Source organism: Punica granatum, chromosome 2, assembly GCF_007655135.1.
Source record: "Punica granatum isolate Tunisia-2019 chromosome 2, ASM765513v2, whole genome shotgun sequence".
In the NCBI taxonomy this organism is placed as follows: Eukaryota; Viridiplantae; Streptophyta; class Magnoliopsida; order Myrtales; family Lythraceae; genus Punica; species Punica granatum.
In genome coordinates this window covers 3428050-3452341 of record NC_045128.1, presented here as the reverse complement: position 1 = coordinate 3452341, position 24292 = coordinate 3428050, and the positions used below count along the sequence as shown (strand labels likewise).

The window sequence follows — 24292 nt, the reverse complement described above, 5'->3', positions numbered from 1 at the left end:
TTGTAATAGTAATGGGTATTGCATATTATATATCTAAATATGAATGTTGTTCATCGGTTGAAATTGGTGCTTATATACTAGTGTGGGAGATGAATAATGCATTATATGTGTGTATATATATATACATATATATATATATAAGATGACTCGATCACGCGCAAAGCGGGTGCTTACTTACTAGTTAAACATCTAAAAAATACTCATCCTTATCATATAGTAATTTAGCCATGTCCCATCGAGTTGTAGTTTCAATTTAAAACTAAGAATAAACAATCGTTTGTTTATCTTGAGTTAAATCTCAGACTTGAGTCTTATGAATAGAGAAAACACATTGTAGAAGAACTTTATTTCTAAATAGGCTAACCTAACTTGATTATAAATTAGTCAGAGCCATCGAACTTTCATATACCAAGTAATGCTTACTCAATAAATAAATAAATCAATAAATAGGTATGTTTGTCTTGTTCATTCACGCAGTAAGGTTGTGTTGGTTTACAATTTAATGAAATAAATTTAAAAGTTAATTAGTTAAGTAGGAAAATGAATAGGAGAGGAAGAGAAAGAAGAGAGATAATGGTCTAATCAACTTAATCATTAAATAAAAATTTATTTTTTTATTGGTAAAATAAAAAATTACTTAGTGAGGAAATTTTTTTTACTAAATGAAACATAAGTTATTTTCCTTTTTTTTTTGCTTGAAAATCATTTTTCACTTATTGGTTTTTTTTCCCCATAAATTATTTTCCATCTTGATCATTCCTCCCCCTTCTATGCATTTCTTTCATTAACCAATTAAATACTTAAAAATTAAGTACTTAATTTATCAAACGCCACTTAAATCTAAAAGATTTGTTAAAACTAGCTCTTAACCTATAATCAATAGGGCATTTTAAAGTCGATGACTTATCTGGACAATTATCCACTTAACCATCAAAGTGAATCCTTAAGATTAATCTCATCAGTTGGTCCATTGGACAACAGAGTGGAATTTGAAATTCTAGGGGTGATCGGTTCCGGGTACCCTTTTTTTTCATAATACCCGAACCCTACACTGTAAGGGACATGTTCCAAGATTTTGAAACCGGACCCTACCCTGTTGAATCATGGAACCGGAACCTACCCGAAACCTGTATTATACCACAGGTTCCGGGTACCCTGTTAGAACCTGTAAATTTTTTCTTCTCGCTAAATAAAATCGAAAATATCACATACATAATCAGTAATCATGCCAAATAGAATATCAACAAAATTTAGATTAATCCACAACAATGAAATAATAATATGTCTCATTAATCCATCGATAAAATTGAACATCCACAATACGGTCTCACACAACAAAGTGCCTATATTCTGATTCATTAGAGGAGATAGTAACTTTACTCTTTCCTTTTTTTCTTTTAATAAATAACCGGTTCCGGGTACCCTGTAGACAGGAATCGGAACCGGAACCGATTTTCACAGGTTCTTAATTTTAATACCCGGAACCTACCATATTTTCAATACGAGCTACCCGGACCCTACCCGTTATGGTAGGTTCCAACCGATTGCGGGTATACCCGGTACCCGTGCACACCCCTATGAAATTCCATTCTTCTACTCTGCCCCATGAATTAGAGGACAAATCCCCTCATGTTCTTAACTATTATACAATTAATTTTTTAATATTAAAGTTTTCTAATTTTTTATTTTTATTTTATTTTTTTCTAATTTTTTAATAAATTCTCTCACATAATTTTTAACCATTATTAAAAACAGTTTATTAATATTTGGTTTGTTTGGTTTGCAAATGTGATTTTAAAATCAAAATTTTTACCTAATTCTACCAACAACAAAACAAAATAATTCATACAAAGTCGAAGAGTGGATCCCATTTATACCACTCTTTTTTAACAACAAAACAAAATAACTCATACAAAATCAAAGGATGGGCCCCATTTATACCACTATTTTTCAAAATCAAAATCTAATTTTAAAATCTTATTTTGAAACCAAACGCAGCATAAATGATTGTCAGACTCAGAGGTAGCAGTAAGGTCTCTGTCTCCATAGAAGGCATGCATGAGGTGTTTTTAACGGGACGTGGCCTCATTACTTATGGTCCATGGATAAAACTCTTAAGCTTTTACGAACAGATAGATCTTCCAATTCTAAATATCCAGACGAGGTCGTCAATGGTCCCGAGGGTCGTTGGCGAGTTCTCTTGGTGGTGGTGGTCCAAATTAATGTAGTTGTCGTCCAAATGGTCTCCTACTCTCTCTTCTCTTTCGAAGAGAGAGAGAGAGAGGAGGAAATCATAGCGATGGGGCTCCATTGGGGGGGGGGGGAGAGAGAGAATCGACACTACCACAATAGACGAGAGAATTGTGCACCAGCCACCACCGCAACAGACGAGGTCACCAATAACCTCGATCAAGGTAATGGAGCCACATGTATCCGCTTAGCCCGTTGTCTCTCTCTCACTCTATCGCTTTAAATTTGGAAAACTTGCTGATTGGGTACGACTAGACAAAAAAAAAAGTAGATTTACTAAATATGCAATATGCTTCTTCTTATTTAACTCTATTAAATTAAGTCTTTTTTTGTATTTATCAAATAAGGTAAATATAATTAAGTTTTGAAAATTTAATAGAGCAATTAATTGGTTTCATCGAATACCACCTTAGTCGATGGACGATATCCATTATATGATACACATATCCAAATAAACCATGTGATGTCAATGACATCGATCATATGCTTGGAATTAAAATGCCCCTCTGTTTGAGTTTGAGACTCCAGGGCTTGTCACAAAATACAAATTAAGGCGAAAAGAAAAAGTGAAAATTACAGTGGAAGTCTTATAAATCAAACCGAATTTTAAATCGAGTCCTACAAATTTCATTTTGATTAAATTAGTCCTAAAATTTAGTCCTTTATATACTTTTAGTCCAAATTATAACTGGATGCTAATCGGGTGATCACGTGGACATAACACACCGTGAAATACTTTCCGACCATCATTAAAATACGTATGTCAATCGAATCCTATATGTCAGTTTGCCTGATTAATTAAATCAGTACTAGCTAAATTGTTTATCCGTTATGCGCTATTATTCCTTGTAAGTTTTCATTCACATTGCTGCTGTTGTATGGCGTTCCAGCTACAAGTGCATCAATCAAGGTTGGTTGCCCTCCCAGACCAGCTCATTATTGGATCCTAATTATCCGAAATCCCTTCGAAATTATCGTATTATATGTGATACACGACTGAATTGTATCTACATCTCATCAATTTTGATCGAGATATATAAGTTAATACTCAATATTCTGATTTTGCTTGTTTCTACAGATCCAAAAAAAACTGCCCTCTCTTTGCATGCATAAAATCGGTTTATACTGGTCCGCTAGAACTTGGTACTTACTTTTATGAAATATAATCTACACATACAATTCAAATATTATCCATACACTTGTGATCTGGTTCCACCGGTTTGCTATAGATCTCTTGTATTGGACCGGAAGACACATGAGAATCGACCGAACGATCGTGAAATTTCTCTCTATGATAATGAAATGATAAAAGAGCGCGGATTCTCGGTATCATAAGTCATTTGGTCACGGTGGCAACTTCTTAATAAAATGGAGGGATTGACTGACTATTTTGAAAAACCAATTTTTATGCGTATAATAATAATAATAATAATAACCTAAAATTGAGGGCGTGTTCCGTACTTCATGGCTCTGAATTATCCTCAGTCATGCATCCCAGATGTTTCGCAACCAAATCATTAGATCGGTCGATGGAAATTATATGTAATAAGGAACAGTCTGGTCAATGCTCCAAACCCCCAGTTCTTCAAAATTTATATATTAAAAGTCCAGATTCATTGCCAAATATCTAATTACTCATATCCAGATGCAAAACAGCGCTGTTATTATTAATTAATATGAATATATTAATTGAGAAACTGATAAAATTATCAAGAAAAGCCAGTCGAATTATCAAGAATCTCCACTTCCCCGTGGATATTAATGTATTGCCATGTCCTTCGAGGTTTGTTGTGCATTTCACGTAAAAAGTAAATACAAAAAGGCATACTTAATTTGTAGTTTAACGACCAAGGTTTATGGCTTGCGCGCTGCATTATATGTTTGAGATTGCCACATTAACTTGAACATATTACTTGCAAGGAAGGTGATATATATGTTATCTCGCCATTCGTTCACGCAGTAAAGTCCTAAAGATTTATCAGAAGTACGTAATTCTATTGACGTATAGACTACCGGGAATTCTGAAATTGACGACTTCTGTGGACAACTATCCACTTAATCATCGGGGTGGATTCTTAAGGTTAGTTACTTATGTCGAGAGTTTTGTTCGATAATGTGGACAAGATATTGAGTCCTTGTCAGGACCACCACCACCTACTTCTCTGATTTCTCCATTTTAATCATGTGTTAAGGTGTAAGAGGCAGCTGGTCCAACCATGAAGTATTCTAAATTTAGAAAAATAAAGGAAAATTAATTAGTAGGCACAATCCAGATAGGAATCAATAATTGAATTGTTTTTGTTTTGTGTCAAGCACTCATCTCAGATGTAAAACACAAATCAAAATCCTAATTTTCAGGGAAATAATTAGGAAGTAATATTTTCTTATTATAAAAGAAGCCCCATGACCAAGGTGGGTTAGTTCAAGCAATTCAGAGCTTTCTCCACTAAAGTAAGGTCTGGGGTTTGAGTTCTTATGAAAGTGAAAAATTCAAGCTACGAGAGCTTTACTAATTAGTGGGTTGACTCAGCTCAACTGGAACAGTTGGAGTCCAATTGAATTTTTGAATACCAAAAATCACACCGGAAAAAAAAACTCATGAGTTTAAAATTGAATATGTGAATTGAGAAACTAATATAAAAATCATATCAATTGGAAATCAAACTATTAATTTCTTAATTCCAAATTGAAGATAAATGTCACTGCACATAATGGAAATAACCTAGACGAAAGTCAATAATTTGAATTGATTTTGCGTGGTTTTTGTTAATAAGCAGTCTTCTTCCACGAAAAAAAAGAATTAAAATCTTAATTGTTAGGACAATAATTAGGGATAATACTTTTCGAGCACAAAAGCAGCAATCCATTCATCTAACAGGAGATAATGAAAGCAAAAACAAATATCACGAGAAGTTCCAACTATGGCAATCAAACTCAAAATTTCTTGATTTCGAATTGATTATTAACGTCACTACACTGATCCTCTCCAGTACGAGATATATCATCAACCTACTTGCTAAGAAATGCCCATCAGATTCTAGCATATGCCCTAATGAGGCATACAATGCATCCAATAGATATCACAACTTTGTATTAATGGTAAGATCCGTTCATTAGCAGTGCATTCTGCCAAATGCGCTTTGTCTAGTGATTTAAACTCATTTTGTGATTTGAAGTGATACTTGTGACTTTATTTGACGTACAAAAGAAAATTGTAAATGAAACATATATAGTTTGGGAATTAGTCGAATTGATTCCCAACAATGCAATATATATATATATATAGATATATGTATCATATCACCAAGGCAAAGTGCTAAATCAATGGAAAGACGTTAAGTATCACCGCTTGCTTAGCCCGGATATCTTGCGAGCCGTTGAAAAAAGCAGACAAACCCTCCGACCAAGCCAAACAGTCCCTCTCTCGACCCCACTCCTTAATTATTCAAACACACCGTGTTAGCTGTCTTGAACTCAAACACCTCATGACCAAACATTTTCATTAAAAAAAATTCACATAAATTAAAACACAATCAATACTTAAAATTAAAAATTAATATTTCTTTCTTATGGGCAATATTCAATTGGTTTCTTGAAGCAAGAGAGGAGCGGTTGTTGGTCGGGTCCAAATTTTCTGAAAATTAATAATGTTGCTTTCCGACAGGAGACAATACCTTAAGGTAACCCTCTTTCCTTTCGCTTTCCCTTTCCAATCATAGCTTTCCCAAATAATTAAATTTAATTAATTTTATCCCCGAAAAGATGAGATGTCGTGAGCCTATTAACCGAAATTAACTTTCTCATTTGCTCTGACAATTTAAATTGAATTTTGCATTAATACATGTAAAGTTTGTATACTGATAGCATAATTTGCCAACTTGATTACATATCATGATTAATTTAATTATATTTTATTGAATCATTTAATCAGTTTTACTTTATACGAGAACATTAGGTATCTTCATCCTATTGATACGTAGTTCGAGATCAATCCTTAGTCGGGCGTCGGTTTGCCCAGACCATGAAATACTTCAAGTGGATTTCAATTTTCATATATATCCTCGCGTTGTAAGTAAAATACGCCTCCCACAATTCTTGGTTAATTTTTTCAGTGTGTACCTTGGAATTCATAAACCCAATGGGGTCTGAATAATCCAATCGAAAGATCGAACATTAAAGGTTATTATCCCTTTCAACAAGTGCGCTTCCCGAGATTCGAACTTGTGCTCTCCTCCTTACGGGGGTGAGTTGCTTACCACTTAACTAATACTTTTGTTGGTCAATTCTCGGTTAATTTAAACAATTTTTTGTTCAATCATCTAATTAATTTGGAAGGCTCCCCCTCCTTTCTTGTACTTTCCATAATTCGCTGATCCCACCTTGTCTCCTATTATAAATTCAAGAACAGCTCACCTTCCATTTCTCTTCATACGGGTTTTTCTTATCTTCTGCGAGGTCTAATCCACCTCGCAGAAACAAGAAAACGCAGTGATCGATCCGATATTACTCACTGACTGCATTCCGGCTCCTTTCCAAAATCAGTCAGAAATCATTACACCTAATTCAACATCATTTCGCTCATATTATCGAGTCATATCTTTCTTTTTCTCGTTAAAACTCGATCATTATTTGTTCGATTCATTGCCATGGAGTTGCATACGAATGCAAGCCCGACCATGGCCAAGAGGCTGTGGGGGGTCTTGAGGGTGACGTTCTTCATGATAAGGAAGGGTTTGATATCGAAGAGGAAGCTGATCATGGACATGAACATGATGATGAAGCGAGGGAAGCTCTGGAGGAAAACCCTCAACAACCTCATGTTCCACCACCACCACCATAAACACGTGGCGGCTCGCGGTGCCGGTGCCTATGGCATACAGGAGTACGAGTTCTCATGCAGCAACAGCCCGAACCCTGTTTTTTTCCGCGCGCTGAAACGGAAGCATGCCCACAACTACTTCCCTTGTATCAATCCCCCAGAGGTCATCGAAGAGGAAGAAGACGAGCAGAAAGAATTCGGTTTATTGGTGCCTAAGACCCCGGAGTGCTACACGTCGTTCAATAATTTTCAGAACCTCGCGGCTGACAATGCGGTTCAAGCTGAGAAGCTCAGCCCTTTGCTGTTCTCTCCGTTTTCTGTCAGGGTTTCAAACTACTCTTCTGAAGACGAGAGCGGCATTGAAGACGATAGGAATGGAAGAGTGGATGACGCGGCAGAGGAATTCATCCGAAGGTTTTACGAACAACTGAGAGTTCAGAGTCGAACGCAGCTTTTGCAATATCCGGAGGAATGATGAACTACTATCACTACTACATCGTCTGATGTCCGCTCAGCCGCTTTTACCTGAAAAATGCATTTCACTACTTTGGCCAGCTTCTTTGTCCGACAAAGATCTTCCATACCAAATTGGCAACTACGGTGCTAAATGTTAGCACACGAAATCGGATGCTCAATGGAATATTGTCGGTGACGCGAACGAGCCATACTTCTACACAGTGGAGAAGTCTAAAAATTGTGGTTTACAAATATGTTTTTCTCTACGTGAAGTTATGTATATTTTCGTGAGATTAATTTTTCTCCCAACTTTCATTGGGGCCCCTTTTTCCTTAATTTCGTGTGTAATATGTTTGTATCTGGTTCCTTGTTGATTAAATTATGGCGTATAATTGTTTCAATATATATTGTGTGTGCTGTTAATTAATAAATATATATAAACACACATATATACAGTGACATACCCAAGATTTGATTTAAGAGAGGTCGAGATCGTTAAGGCGGCCAATGACGAGATAATTTTTCCAAGTTGGGGATGGGTATACGAAATTTCATCAAAATTCGAATAACTATATATAAATTTTGTTAAAACGGGAAAATTTTAGGGGTGACTGCCTCCTTCGGTCCCCGGTCCATCCCTGCATACATACGCACACGTAAAGATCTCAATTATATAGACACAAATTGATGGTTTATCCATATATTAAAGCAAGCTTCCCGACAACATTGTTAGGATTCTCCCATTTTTCCCCGACAAAGAACTTCCAGTTATCATTTCTAATGCAACTCTCACGAATTGTTCTCTTGTTATAATTATAAATTATAAGTTATCATATCCAAAATAATTAAAAATATTTCACCCGAATAATTGAAAATATATAATTCTATAGAATTGGCATGGTTGTTAAAAAGTGAGTGATTTTCTTGAAAAATCTCAAATTCAAGTCACCGTAAAAATCATGTAAGAAAATACTCCTTATTATACCACTTGCATGGCATGTATCATCTTTTTCCATAAGAGGATGTTAATATTCTTAGCCAATGGAATGTGCGAAAATATAATTAATGATTTTTCCTCTATTTTTCTAGGTATATAAATTATATGACTAAGTTAGAGTGACAGTTAAAGTGAAAAAAAAAATGTCCTTTGAATAAAACTGGGGTCAGCACATTGACTCGCAAATGATCTCTTTTACTAAATTTATGAGTCTCCATTGTAACGAAAAAATAAAAATAAATCTAAAATAAAAGGATGTTAATATTCTTAGCCAATTAGAATGTTGAAAAAAAGGGCATAATATATATATATATATATATGAGAATTGATATAGTTTTTGTCCTTTAAAATGAGATTAATGTATTTGAAAGAGAGTTTATAATGCCCCGAATTTCTCCAGGAAAAAAAAGGGTTTGAAAATGGTTATTCAAATCATACAAAAGAAATATTATTTTGACAGCTATCACTAGTCTTGTAATTATTTTACTTTTGATGACAAAAAGCCATCGCCGCATGTGTTTGAATTGAGTGCATTTGGAGCTTTATTGGGCATGCACTTTTTATTTGACGAAGTTATTTCTTGCCTCTGCCTTTTTTGCTTTCAATCAAGTTTCTTGTCAAGGGGATCGAATCATATAGAGCCCTCTTTTCTCTACGATTATTTCTTTTAATAATTAAGATATCAAATTTCAATTACTCTTTTGATTATTATCGTTGATCACTAGTCCCCTTTGGTTTGAGGCTAAGCAATTAATCGCCCAATAATATATCGTGACTCGATCCCACATATAAACTATTTTTCTATCACGGAGAAAACAGTACCATGAGGAAGAACTGGAAATAAAACTGGACTGCTGGCTTCGTGCATAATATTGATATTGTTCATCAGTTAAGCTGGAATGCTAACCTAGAAGTCGATTCTGAGGTTGTCCGAGATCTTATTATGGGCAGTGGTTGTTTTATGGTCAGGCTCAGGGGTTTGGGGTCTAATATATATAATTCTAGGCTCATCTTCACGATCAGGATTGGGAAGTGGAGGTGAAGCACATTTTCCGGGAAGTCAATTCGTGTGCAGGTTAAGCTTACTGGGCGGTCTCTCAAATTCTCAATTATATATCCTTTAAGGTCATGTTTGGTCAACCAGATATAACGCTGGATATGATTTCTCATATTCTTATTTGATGTTTGGTAATGATTAGAATAGAAAATGGAGGAGGATTGGTCCGGATTATTCTTTAAGGCCCAAATCTAGCTGAGGGGGTGAATTGGGCACCAATAAGGACATGATTTTGACCAAAGTAACAGAATTGTCCCGCGTCTAGAATCAAAATTTTCAAAATTTGCCATCCGTACAAATGACCATTGGAGAAGGATGGCGGTGCCCTCAGCCTCATCCCCTCCCCCCTCCAACGCCTTTGACTCCTTCTCCTAGCTCCAGATCCACCTCCACTCCCCCGTCATCCGCTGCCACTCCAAGTTCTTCGACGCTCTCTCTTCGGCCCGCTGGCTCACTCCTCCTAACCCCTCCTCCTCCCCTCGACACCACTACCACCTTCCACCTCCAGCACCCCCACCTCCCACCCAATCCATGCCTACGTCTCCGTCCTCCGCCTCCTTTATGCTGCCGACCTCTCCGCCTCCTCCGCACTCGACCTCCTTCCGTCGCGCTGGAGCTTCTCTTCTCCTGATTTCGCCATTAAAACTCCTCCGCTCCATTTTTTCCCCTAAATTTCCGAATTTTTATTATTAAGATTCTAATCTAATTTCATAATATTAATTTATTTATCTTTTTTTGGTCGATTAATCTATTTATTTGAAAATTGAAAAATATAATTTAGGGCACTCATGTCATTTCACCTTGATATCATAATCTTAAACTTGGACATGCCCCAAACATTTGATTAGGATAATTTTAATCTTTAGGATTTGAATCCTCTCCCATTCTCCTCCTATATCCTATCCTCTTCGGTAGACCAAACATAGCATATAAGTGCTCATATTCTCATAGGTAGACTATCTTCAATGCAAGTCTCTGATTTTAGTCTCTGATCTGGGCTCACATTGCCATATAGGTGCCACGTCAGACAGAAACATACTCAACAAAAAGAGAAATTCACCGCTCTAGTCATAGTCTTTGATTTTGAGTCTCTAAGGGGGGCCTACAAACATATTTATATTCATTTAATGAATATAACTCAAAATAATTAATATGAATTAATAAATATTAATTAATACATCATAATATAAATTAAATAATTAATTATGAATAATTCATAAAATAATTTGAAAATTACATGATGGGGAAAACTATTACGTGATCAACGGAAAGAAAATTACATTAGCAATGGAAAAAAATACACGAGCAACTAGAAAATAAATTTAGCCGATATTGCAGGTATTTTCAAATTGGCATATATGTTCCACCAAATCCGCCTGTAGGTGTCGATGGGGTTCTCTATCCCAAATTCATATAAAAAAAATAAAAAAGGGGGAACAATTGCTGCCTCGTGGGGCTCGGGGCTCCCACGCTGCAGCAGCTATATGGGTCTCTCAAACGAGAGACCCGTCCCTCAAACGAGAGAAGACGCCGCAACGGGAGCGTCTCTCCCCCGATGCAGATAGTCCTATTCTAACAGTTTTAGTTATCTTATGTTATGAGACGTTTTAGGGTTGTTAATCCCACGTATTCGTACCATTTGATTTATTTTTTGGCCCCTAGTTAAAAAAGATAAAAGAGGTGCAAATAAAACCAAAGATATTATGTATGCAAGGGGGAATTAAAGAGATAGTCCTATAACTTTACCCTCTTTTGAAATCAAGAAACCTATATATTTTATATTGCCTTTTTCAATCATAAAATATTTGCTACACATTTATGGTCCAAATTGTGATTGACCATTAATCAATATTGACATAGACGTAAATGGCTTTAAATATTTTACAAGTGTCATTAAAATAATTACATGGAATTCAAAATGGAAGGGAAAAAATAAAAAGAAAAACAAAAAAAGAAAAGCCGAATAAAACCACCCAGCCATTTTTCTTAGGATTTTCGATTTTAGGGGATGAAGGCCATACCTCTCGATATGAAAATAAAAAAACTTTTATCGGAGATTTGATACTTGATTAAGAAAAGATAGTCAATGGCACACACCATTACCTGACAATCAAGAGATTCCATGATCGATACTCACTGGAAGTACCCGTTTCCCTTGTAACCGAAAAAAGAAAAGTCCGCCAAACTAGCTAGTAGTACACATATCACCAAAGAATACGTACTTATCAAAATGGCGATTGCAATATTTAATGAATATGGCAACTTTATGTGCCTTTTCAGAAGGAAATTGTATCATAAATTTAGGAGTTGTAATATGATAATCGTCCAGACTCAAAAGCGTCTTTACAACCAAAAAATATGATAAACGTCTAGGGCGAGGAAAATCAAATACATCAGTTTACATATTTCTCATTAAGTAATATTCAAATTTACCGATATAGTTATATCAAGAGGTACATATTAGCAATATTCTAGAAAGTATAAATATATGTACAATATTTTGTTTTGTGGTTATAATTAATTAAAGGGAGAATTACAATGATGGCTCTAAAAAAAATTTCTATAGCGTTTGGTAATGAAGTTAAGTTGGATTTAATTTAATTTACTTTGATTTGAGGAAATGAAGACAAAAGTAATTGAAAAAAATATGTGAGAGAATTTGAAGAATAAGATAAAAAAAATGATTTTGTTGTTGAATTGAGGAAAAAATATTGAATAATTGAGAAAAAATATTTTTAAAAATTAATTTAAATAATAGATAAGAAAATGTATGACAAAGAATTTGAAAAAAAAGATAAAAAAATTAATAATTATTTTGTTAAATTGAGAGAAATGTTAAGTTAAGTAAAATCAAATTTTGTTACCAAACATAGCAGCATTTCTTCAACTTGAGACCTATAAGTTGAACTTCGCAAAAAGTAGTCGTAAATCGTTTCGAAAAGTGATAGTTTTAGTCCATTCCATAACCGGCTACTAACGGACGATGACATGGACTTAACGTCGTGAAAATAGTTACAACTGGACATTAATATTACACATGTGGACCAACCATTCGCAGGTTACTTCAAAAAATTCTTCAAGATGTTTAAAAGAACATAAAAAAATAGAAAATTTTAAAATTTGAATAAGATTAAAAACTTAAATAAAAATTAAAAAATAATTTAAATTTTGTTAAAAAATTTTGAAAGTTAAAAAAATAGAAGAAAATTACATAAAACTAAAAAAAATCAATTAAATAAGACTAATTGATTTTACAAAAAATTCTAATATTTTAAAAAAGAAAATTCAGAAAATTTAAAATATTTTTTTAACTTTTTATGAACTTTCTATCTTTTTTTTAATTTAATTTTAACTTGTAAAAATTTTCTTATGAATTTCCTTTTTAAAAAGTTTATAATTTCTGTAAATTTTATTTATTTATTTATTATTAAAATCTTTTTATGTAATTTTTATTCTATTTTTTAAAATTAAAAATATGTTAGTTTTCAGAATTTTTAAATTTTGTATTTTTTACTTTGTTATTTTTATTTGATTTTTTAGTTAATCTTATTCAATTTTTAAATTTTTTTCTAACTTTTTATATTTTTAAAAAAAATCTTTAAGAAATTTTTGAATTGGTATACCATGATTGGTCAACGTGTGTTAACGGGCAACTATAACCTTTTTTCACGGTGTTAAGTCCACGTCATCGCTCTTTAACGGTCGGTAACAAAATGGATCAGAATTGCCATTTTTTTGAACTTAAGACTGTTTTTTGCAAAGTTAAGATTGTAGAACTCATGTTCAAAAAATGAAAACCTTTTTTTTTTCGGTATGAACCTTAGTATCTGAAAATTCAATTGAATCATGACTAATCCAGTAGAACCGAGTCGGTCAACTAAGAGGTAAAGTTTTTCCAGCGTGAATTTTTTGCATTCACAAGGACTCGAACCCGAGATATTGCTTAAACGGAATAAGCGCCGAACCGCTTAAATCAATCCACGTTGGTAAAAATTAAAAAACTTTTAGGACTATCATTGTAATTGTCTCATTAATTAAAGCTAAGAGACTATATTAGTTGGGATGCTTCTTCACTCTAATAGTAGCCGATATTAGTCCATTCTTTCTTACCAAAACTAAATTAGACCATGATGGTATCACACGGCGACGGCACGAAGGAGTGCGGAATAGATTTAGTGGCTGTACAAAGTGCTGGTGGGGCGGTCACATTGGGCTACTCTGTCGATGCAAAGCCCCTCCTCCTTATCGTCATATCCCTAAAGCGTGCCGCTGACCGCGACAACTGCCAGTGTAGGTGTTGATATTCCAGTTACGATACGATGTGACCCTTCGGCCCATGATCACTCCCGCACATCAACTCGATGAAGATGGAGATGGACCAGTGTCATGATCACTAACGAGTGCTGTCTTCGGATATTGGCTGATACCACGATCCCTGTATTGCAAATAATGTCATCTTAGGAAATATTATATATTTGAGAATATAGACTAATATCGATCAATTAGGTAGCAGGTATTTTAGAAAAATTTTCAATACCCCATATATATATATATATATATTTATGTATTCTTAATATTTTAAAATTATTTTTTCCCGATCATAATAATAATAAATTCATGGTTTTAGGCTTTTCGCCTCTTAACACCACCACGTTTCTTATCTCTAGTTCCTTGTGGGTTCTGTTTTTTTTTTTTTGGTTGCTTTCTAATCTTAAGTTCATTCAGTTAATTAATTGAAGATGCTTGTTTGTTATCCCATATCTTATCACAAGGTCAAGGTTAATTACTAGTTCTCGATTCGGTACGTCCCAAAAATTAATCCCTAATACATTAGTTCCCGTTCTAAGTGATGCAATCGAGTTTGGACTATCAACATGGCTTCTCCAGATTATACCTTCTTCGATCTCAAGTTGCTCGATTCAAATATTAACTAGCACTTTAGATTTTGATTCCCTTGTTAGTTTAAGTTGACGTGATATTGTTTATCTATATCACATTTCCGTGCATTGTCGGACCAAATATAACGGACAAGTCACCGGAATATCACAAGCACGTAATCAAGGAAAGAAATTGCAGCTATCGTATCCGAAGCCAGCGGAGAAGTAGAGCAACTTCCGCCTCATCCGACCAAGCTCCCGCATCGACTGTAATGGGCCGATGTGGGCTGGTTATTGAGCCTGCCAATCTTCTTAATGGACAGTGCTGGCTCTTCAGTTTGATATTCCGGGCCTAATAATGGCTGCATATTACGGAAAACAGTTTTTCATGTCATTCTTATATGTCGTATATAACTATACATGAGCAAAAAGCTATTCAAAGGAAGTTTGTGCGTGTAGCTAAGCTAAGAGTATCACGAGTTAATTCGACCGGGAAGATCGTTTCAAAAAAATGTATGGTGTCCTCGTGAAAACAAAGCAATCATAAAAAACTCAAGAGTTAGATCGAATGTATGAAAAGAAAACACGGTCCGATCAAAGCTGCAAAACACCGGGACCTTGGGTTTCGTCCTCGGTATCCACTTGAAGGAGGAGCTTGAGTTTCGCCATAACCATGATGACGTCGCGTCGATGTAGTAACCATCTACTGCGAAGGCTCGAAGGTCACTCTTCAATTTTCTGGCGTTTAGGAACCTTTTCGAAGTGGTTAAGTTTGATGCCGAACTGCTTAATAATGCTCCCGGTGAAACTGAAAAACCGTGGTCACCAAATCTCCCTACTGTTGAGAGACATTACTATTAAGCAATTAGGAAATAGTACATATATACACGGTCTAGAAAAGGTTAATAATATTTGACTACCTACATATAAAAATTTGTACAAAATTGAGAAATAATTTATTAGATTTCTGAATAGCATGATACATACCAAAAGAAAACCGTATAGAATTGTGCGTATACATGCCTTCCCCAGTCGGTAGTAATAACCAATATTTCTTGTAATGTAATGCCCGGATTAAGACATAAGATCGAGCCAACCTAGCATTGGGCCTGGACCCTCAAGGAGTAGGCAGGAAGGAGGACTTGATGGGCAAAATACTAGCAAAATGGAACCGTAATTTTATAAAATTCAAATACAAGTGATGGATCCTTAAAGAGACCGCTGATTTCTAGACACATAGTATGCTTCCGGTAAGCGATTTACGGTTCGGAATTCACCGAAAGTACACGTTTCATAATACATATCGTTATGATTGGCTCTGAATCCAATTCCCATCCCATTCATTCATGTCCATCAACGACAATTCAAACCCAATAGTTCTTCACCTGCCATTCCAAGACTTCCTCCTCCACGCCTCTCCCTCCTCAAACGGGCCCCAACCCCGACCGCCCATGTAGGGCCCGTGACCATAGCCGTAGCCGTGGTCATGGCCCCACGAGCGGTGATGGTGGTGCATATGAGGCGGCGGCGGCCGCATAGGTGGTCCCTGATGGTAGTAATACCCCGCCCCGTGTACCCCCGGGAAATGAGGTGACCCAGGATAAATCATCGGTGGGGGAGGAGGAGGCGGCGGCGGATGATGCGGGTAGTAGCCTTCCGGCGTCAACGAGTAGTAGGTCCCCGGCGGCGGGTACAGGGTCTCGAGAGGCGGAGCAGACGGGGCCGACGCGGACTCCTCTCCAACTGTCGGGTAAAGAGTTGTTCCCGGATACGGGTTTCCGATCGCCGGCAGCGGCGTTTCTTGATTTCCTTGATGGTGATGAGAAATCACATACCCGGTGATGCCGTTTGTCGAATCCACCGGCCCGATCCCCGTGGCTTGGCCAGCTCCATTAACCTTGTACGAGAAGCTCAGGACCCCATTGGGCTTCCCGTCGATCCCCTTCACCTGAATGAATCAATCCCATCAGAGAAACATCAGAAAACGGATTCCCGGCTATTTGGCTTTAGTTCTCCGGGACGTCCCGGATCAAGGCAATTTACCTGGTAGCTCACGAACCGGGCCACGCCGTCCGCCTGCGCAGTCAGATCCCGCAGCGGGATTCGGACCTCCCCGATGGGCTTGTCCCCGAACATGACACCCTCGTGGAACAGATCGAGCCGGAGGAAGACGTCATTGGAGTCACGGAAATCGATCCCCTTGAGGTCGAACCGCAGGTCGTGCCCCCACTCTGGGGACCCATCTCCTTCCTTATCGGCCGGCGTCCGCTGCTGCTGGGCCCGGTCGAGCTTCTTGTCGGGCTTGTCGGAGGAGATGGAGGCGGCCACGTAGACGTTGAGCTTCTGGAAGAAGTTGAAGGCCGTGATGTCCTTGCCATAAAGGAGCTTGAGCTCCAACGAAGGTGAGTCCTCCATTGGAAATGGAGGTGGATAGGATAGCTAAGCTCCGGAGGTCTCAAAGCATAAGCAGTGGGGACGAACAGTTGACGAGGAAGTTGGAAGAATCTTTGGGGCTTCGTGCCATATTTATCACGATCAAATAATGGTAATGATTGATTCAGCAGCTCGATCGGTCGGACCGGAGGCCAGGGTAAAATGTTTTTAAGAGGGTATCGCGGTATCGAGAAGTGAATGAAGAGGACGGATTATGGGATTATTGGTAGCTTGATTCTACGTGGTTCGATATAAGTTAAGACACTGTTTATTCGGGGTATCCGGCCACATAGAAGAACAAGCGATGTTTGCTATGCATGTTGCTGAAAGTAATTAAATTAGATACACAGACGACGTTTACGCGGAGTTAGTATCGGTTACCAAATATGCTAAAGAGGCCCACATGTAGAACATTCCAGCTACCTCAGTTCGGGCCAAAATCTGAAGGAGATATATTAACTTCCATAAGAAGCTACCAGAGAATACCATTGGTCTAAACCCTCTCGGAATCAGTACGCATACACATCGCTTCAAATCGGTTAAGGTTTCCTTGATCGATTGGAACATGCTGTGTGATTGTGTTCACGGCCGTTCAATGCATTTTAAGTAATTGGTAATAGTGTTATGCAGTATATATAGTAAATCCTTTTCTTACTCATTCGAACAAGTGAGCTACAGAATATACAATCATAATGCACCGGCTCGTCCTTCTCGGGACGGCCAAGATAACAAAAGGGAAAAAAGGCTCAGTACGTGACATAGAGCGAACAGATCTACATAATCCAAAGGGTCGAGATAGGTATACAGAGCGTGGCGATGGGTCTTAAGAGCGTGTTACCTAAACAATTTCCTTTTTCTTAGTGAACAATTTGTTTTTACAACAGCTACTACCTTTCTTCTAATCAGAGTGTGGATCAGATCCTCGGGCTATTCTCGAGAATCTTCGCCTCCTCCTCGTCCAACGAGATTCGGCTCCAGCCAAAGTTCTTCATGGAGAGGATCTTGGACCGATCCACCCCGTTGGCTCTGAAGCCTGTGATCTTCGAGGACACCATGGGCATCACAAGAACAGCAGATGCATTAATCGAGTCGTCACTGAACCCGAGTGACACTGAGCAAGCACTCTGTCAAAGGTGGAAACATACAGAAGATAGCCCATGTTAGACATGCTAATTATATGTAAAACACAGTAATTTAAGCAGCCGATTAATTCATCAGTTCCATTATTGGGAGTCGGGACCTTTGCTCGGACTAGTAAATCTGTGACCTTAATCGACAATTCTTGCATGAAAGATCTCGTTTCCTTGCTTTGTGATTCTCCCAAAGAAGTAACCAATCTGCAGCGGGAAAACAACACAGATTAAAAGAAGAAATATAAGGATAAAGATTTATGACTTCAATGATTCTATCTTTTAAACTTCTTCCGTGATGCATATTTCACTCTAAACTTTAGTTTCATGAAGGAGAGACTAAATATGAAAGGAATGACGAGATAACATGCAAGTAGGATGAAACATGAATGCGAAAATACCTCTCTGATTCGCCTGAAATGCTCGAAGACGTAACAGACACCAAAGAAGAATCTTTGACTTCACCGCCTGAAAAGGTTTAAATGAGCTCAAATAAATTTGCTCGTCAATGATAAAATCTCAGTCAGTTAATAGCAAATGCATGTACCTCTGGGCTCATCTGGTGCCAACAGAGAAATTCCAACAAACACGGACAACATTCCAAGGATAAACATCGTCGTCCGCAGTGCATCAAACACCTGTTTGTAGGAAATGTTAGAAGAGGATACTCTTCAGGGAGTATGTTTCACGTCTCTGGTTCAGGAAGGGGGAGAGAGAGAGAGAGAGAGAGGGAGGGAGGGAGGGAGGGAGGGAGGGAGTGGCAACCTGATATTCCTGAAAGTAAATAAATCCTGTACAAATCGAGAAGAAAGTCCAAGCAATCTGAAACATGGGAACGATAAGAATTGCATCGAACAGCGCGAGTCCTTCGTTCAACCTTGTCATCTGAACAAAAATATTCCAGTCAGAGATCTTTTTAAGCACTTAATAAGTTTAGATGATCATCTCTCATCGTTTCCTCTTTCTTACATTCTTTTTGCTTATAACTAACTTGTAACTAACTTTTAGCACTTTAGTTAATTAAGATGAAACAAACACACCCTGAGTCTTTAGAAATCCACTCACATAATATAGAGTTTGAGTCATAAATCCTAGTCAAGCCAGCAAGTTAGTTCGAGCATTCGAAGAATTGCTCTATATACAAGTTCGCACACCGTCCTACCTTCCTAATATTTCGTACATAAATAAATCCCGAACATGAAAAAAAAATTCCAATAGTTCATGCCTCTATCCATCTACAAGAACATAGTATTGTCATCACTAACATTTACAATGCCAGAGAAATGAAAGATTGTTTTTTTTACCCAAAATCCGGCTGTACTGAGAAACAAAAGAAGCATCGAGTATGTGAACCAACTATGCAACTCATAGCTGCTTGACATTGCTAGTCTTAACATATTTGATCTGCGAAATAGAAAAAAGGAGCAAAGGTGAAGAGAATCAACATTAATAACAAGGAATTGGCAAAACATTCATGCTACGTGCCTTGAGCAGTCAGTAATGTGGCTAACTTACAGAGATTTTGCAAACAAAACCGAGCATGATCCTACAGCACCTGATACTACAGCATATGAAAAGGGAAGCAACATATGCCAGTAAGGCCGAAGCTCATTGCCAGCAACAGCTAGAAGAAGTTCTCCTCTCCTGAGTTTCACAGTTCACAGAAAGAACAATTAGTTTCAAAAACATAACCGCTATCAATCAAAACTAACAGCTGTAAATTGTCACCTGTAAATCGTGTGATGAAGCGCAACAATCAGCACCAAAATCACACAGTAAAGAAGGAAAGTGATGTTACTGTATTTCTCGGCCAACTGCTCCGGTGTATACACTGAAAAAAAGAAAAAGAAAAGTGAGTGTTTTGCGAGGGCGAAAAGAAGGCCCACAACTTTTGCAGAATCAAAGCAAGTTTTTCCCTCCACATGTATGCGCATTTTGTACAAAAGACTGGTAAATACAAGCTATGTGCTAGCTAAAAATTTTCATTTAAGGCAGCAACAACTGCATATATGATGAAATTCAACATCACTTAAATTTTCATTTAAGGCAGCGACAGCTGCAAATTTCTTGGCAAGGGACTCCTTATGAATCTGAGTCCAGACGCATATATACACCTACAAGTCCCCCAGTATGGGGAATTCCGAGCTTTCTGGAAATCCTGTATTGACAGATTGGTTTATACCACTATGCTGTTTTTCCCAGTGAAAGGTTATGTTGAAGAGAGTATTGTACCTGGTGACTGGTGATTCCCAAATGCAACAAGAAAGATATTTCCAAGAACAATAAAGGCTGTCGCAACCAGAACGCTGCAAAACAAGAAAATCAGTGAATTAAGAGACTCAGTAAGCAACAGAACCAAATGTAGAGTGATACAGGGTACAGGGTAATCAAAGAATCCAGCTCAAAAATCTACATACTTGACGGAAACCATCTTATTCAGCACAAAGTAAGCGAATGCAATGTTGGAGACGAACTGAATAGATCCCAAAGCTGCGAGAAGCGACTGCACATCAGGAAGAGTTGAAAAAGAACAGTGAGAAAAAATGGATAAAAAACCAAAAGCATTCAGAGGAGAAAATATAGATCCACAGTTTTGGCCATTCAAGAACACAGGGTGTTCAACTTATGCTGGATAGGTTACCTGGGCAGCATATCCGAAGGAAATGAAGTTTAGGCAATTCCCTAGCAAGAAAAACACTATACCTGCATGAAGACAAATTACTTTAGACTGAAATAGGAAACTAAAATAAATGCGGCAGATTCGCAGAGTATTAGATACATGACACGAGAAATTACCAACTCTCCATGTCTGGAAGTGTATGATTGGCTTCAGTGGGAGCTTTCCATTCGATCCACCAAGATCTTGAGCAGAATACCTCTCTCTCTGTAAGAATTAAAACCAAGATCATTCACCACTGAAGAAGTTTAAGTTTGCAGTACTAGGTGATCTAAAACTACTGCAACACTGGGAACTTAGTTAATGCGATAAGTCAATCAACTGATGGTCTAAATAAATTATTCCATTTGCAATCCTGACATATGATCTTTTCTTTCCGAACTAAATCGACAAGGAACTATTTGTATAAACCATAGTTGAGATCAAACTACATTCCTCCAAAAACAGTTGACAAGAATTATCCAACTGCATAGCGGAAAACGGCACGAAAGGGGTGGAAAAAGGACAGATACAACTACATACCTCATTGTGACCTAATTTAAGGAGATTGGTGCCAAAATTGATGGCAATGCTGCCAAAGAGGTTTATGAAAGCTCCAATTATCCACTCCCCCATGGGATTAGAGGTGCCAAGGACACCCCAATTGCAGCATCAGCTTTTAAACTTGTCCTGTGATAGTCACCAACTCCTCATAACTCCCCGGAAAGACTCGAAGGTTTATTTTCCCGTAAAACAAGCTTGAGGTGGCTAAATCAAACTGCTAGTTCCGGCTGCAAGCATTACGGGACAATGTAACAATCAATTCTTGATTATATGCAACGAATCACGACAGGAAATCAACAGAAGATGAACAATGTGCGAAAGCCGAGCAAATCTTTCATTGAACTAAAGAGAGAGTGTGGATCTTAAGCACCCAAGAACCGAGGAAACCCGCCGAGGGAATCACGAATTGAAACACCCGGATCGAAAACTCAAGAACCAAAGAAAATTTAAAACCCAGAAGAAAGAAACTCTTGAGCTGGCGGATTTAGATCTACCAGAGCACAAGGACACAGACCCCATAACAGAAAATGGATAAAACACCAGCAGAAAGCTCAGAAAAATGTTTCTACCTTTGTCACAAAGCTCTCTTCCTCATACCAGCACGAAGCAAACGAAGACAAGGAAGAACTTCTTCCACCGTAGCCCGGTTCTTCTTGGAGCGCCTGGTGATCCTGTGATTGCTTCAGCGGATCCAATGCCGGAGGAAACAGCTTTTTTTTTACTTTCCCCTTTGTTGGGTTCAACGAGAAAGAAGCAATCAATGACGACAATCACACGGTTCCCTCTTTCGGTCCCAAAGCTTGTCCTTTGGGGTAGAGAGAGAAACGAAGAGAGAGAAACAATGGCGAAAGGAATAGTCTTCGTCTTGTGGGGGGGAAAGAGGGAAGAAGAAGAGAAAAGAAACAAAATTGGGAGAAAATTCAATCGAGAAAAAAGCGAAAATGAAAAAAAAAAAAAAAAAAAGGAGATGTCGGGTCAATAGCTGAGAGGCGTCGATACTTTACCCACCACCACAATTGATCGATTGCTACACTGTGTGGGGGCTTGGATCCGGTACGGTTGAGACCATGGTAGGGCTTGTCGGTGATTAGAGGATCCTCCTTTGACCGAGGAAGTTTGACGGTTCGGTCGCCGGTCGCCCGCACCTTCGTCGGATTTATTTCCATCTTTATCTTCTTGTTGGGAGCTTTCCCGGTTTTTCTCTGATGACGATTGGAGTGGAAAAATGGAAATCTTATGAGAATATAATAAATATTTTAAGAAAAAGAAGAAAAATGAAATTTATTAATATCCAAGTTTTTATGGAAAAATTAATAAAAATAAAATATTTACTTTCAACGATTTCAGGTGTGGTATAATTTGTGTTTGATTGGATTGTTCCTCAAAATTGTCTATTTCGATTTTAATCTAATGATTTGAGTTTGAAAATTTAGCTGATTTGTGTCGTCTTACCGGAGGAAGATTGTTCGCTTCTACGCAACCTTTTTTTATTGAATATGCATTCTGAAATATGTTCTTCGTAATCTATATATATAAAATATAAAATTTGAAAAGCAGAACTTGACAATTTTATTTGCGAACCCTGAGCCCTTGATTAAACAATGTAAGTTACTCAAATCATTAGCCCCAAGTTCGTGATAATGTATCTCTTTAGTCACTTAATTTGTCGCACATTCGTTATACTTTTAACTAAGATTCATGCATTTGGCCATTTTTATAGTTCATGAGTCGGACTATCTACATCATATTAATTTCTAATATCGAGTAATATATAAAAGGCGAGAAGCGGATAGTAATTGCGCTCAAATTATAAACCCTCAACTCTATATTTAGTTGACCTTTCGATTCCGATTAAATAAACTCTTACTACATTTTATTCGTATTATATTCAATGCAGCTTGAAGATTTGTTCATAATCCATGTTATTTGTATGAAGCAATATACAACCAAAGAATTTTTCGAAAGATTAAAAGGTTTTCTTGATAATTAAAAAAGAATTTCTTAATGTATACATTTTTTCATGCTTAAAGTACTAAATATCCTATAAATATTAAATACTCATATTTCTATACTTGAGTTGCCTTGTGTGACTATTAGTGGATTACGAATCTAAGCTCGTGGGTGCAAAGTACAAGAGATGAGAAAGGCAGCAGTTCTTAATCAGGGAGCCCGTGAAACATAAGGGGGCGTTTGGTTTCAGAGTTAAAATAACTTTGATTTTAATTTTGATTTTGATTATGGAAAAAGATAAATGAGATGGTATTATAAATTTGACTTGAGAAACGTGTGTTTTTGTTGTGTAGTGAGTAGAGTTAAAATCAAAATCATGATTCTAAAATTTGATCATGAAACCAAACGGAGCCTAAGGGTCACGATTCTTAATCAGGGAGCCCGTGAAACATAAGGGGGCGTTTGGTTTCAGAGTTAAAGTAACTTTGATTTTGATTTTGATTTTAATTTTGATTATGGAAAAAGACAAATGAGATGGTATTATAAATTTGACTTGGGAAACGCGTGTTTTTGTTATGTAGTGAGTAGAGTTAAAATCAAAATCATGATTCTAAAATCTGATCATGAAACCAAACGGAGCCAGGGTCCTGAAGCTACAAGCTTGGAAAAGGGATATTCGGCGAGGCCATAGAACTATAAAAAATTATAGAATTTCGAGTATTGTTCTCTTCGCATTAGTAAAATTTAACTTTTTTACGAACTACTCAAAAATTACGAATTTCATCTTTATGACGGTTTTAATTAAGGTTTCATGATCAAATCTCCAGAATCAAAAGCTGCAAGAAAGATGTCATACATGGGGAATTACTGAGATCTGCGGAGAGAAATGATGATGTATTTGGTTTGGTATATGTTTCATTATCGTTCATATTCCAATCCCGAAGATTTGCGAAAACTATAAAACTTAATTAATTGTTTTCCATATAAAAAGCCGCCTAAAGTTCTGGTCCATAGCCAGTAAAACTTTGAATAGGGAAAGTAGCCTTACTTTCTAAGTTATGGCATGACGGCAGTTGAGTTGAAGTAAACTTAATAATTATTAA

General features: G+C 37.1%; 3 protein-coding genes across 3 annotated transcripts; 1 reads left to right on the top strand and 2 right to left on the bottom strand.

Annotated features, from left to right (window-relative positions):
- Positions 1–6926: 6926 nt before the first annotated feature.
- On the top strand, positions 6927–7544 carry LOC116197040. The gene has a single exon (XM_031527043.1). It carries the CDS (start codon positions 6927–6929, stop codon positions 7542–7544), a length of 618 nt encoding a protein of 205 aa, XP_031382903.1.
- A 7948-nt stretch (positions 7545–15492) lies between these two features.
- On the bottom strand, positions 15493–17163 carry LOC116195712 (protein SRC2 homolog). The gene is made up of 2 exons (XM_031525024.1): positions 16500–17163; positions 15493–16404 (listed from the first exon to the last, which is right to left on the bottom strand). Exons 1-2 carry the CDS (start codon positions 16869–16871, stop codon positions 15838–15840), a joined length of 939 nt encoding a protein of 312 aa, XP_031380884.1. The 5' UTR covers positions 16872–17163; the 3' UTR covers positions 15493–15837.
- A 360-nt stretch (positions 17164–17523) lies between these two features.
- LOC116195711 (probable magnesium transporter NIPA8) lies at positions 17524–22166 on the bottom strand. The gene is made up of 14 exons (XM_031525023.1): positions 21809–22166; positions 21219–21466; positions 20816–20903; positions 20661–20722; positions 20437–20522; positions 20252–20325; positions 19748–19850; positions 19535–19663; positions 19324–19423; positions 18785–18904; positions 18567–18657; positions 18421–18487; positions 18130–18226; positions 17524–18013 (listed from the first exon to the last, which is right to left on the bottom strand). Exons 2-14 carry the CDS (start codon positions 21309–21311, stop codon positions 17804–17806), a joined length of 1320 nt encoding a protein of 439 aa, XP_031380883.1. The 5' UTR covers positions 21312–21466; positions 21809–22166; the 3' UTR covers positions 17524–17803.
- Positions 22167–24292: the final 2126 nt, after the last annotated feature.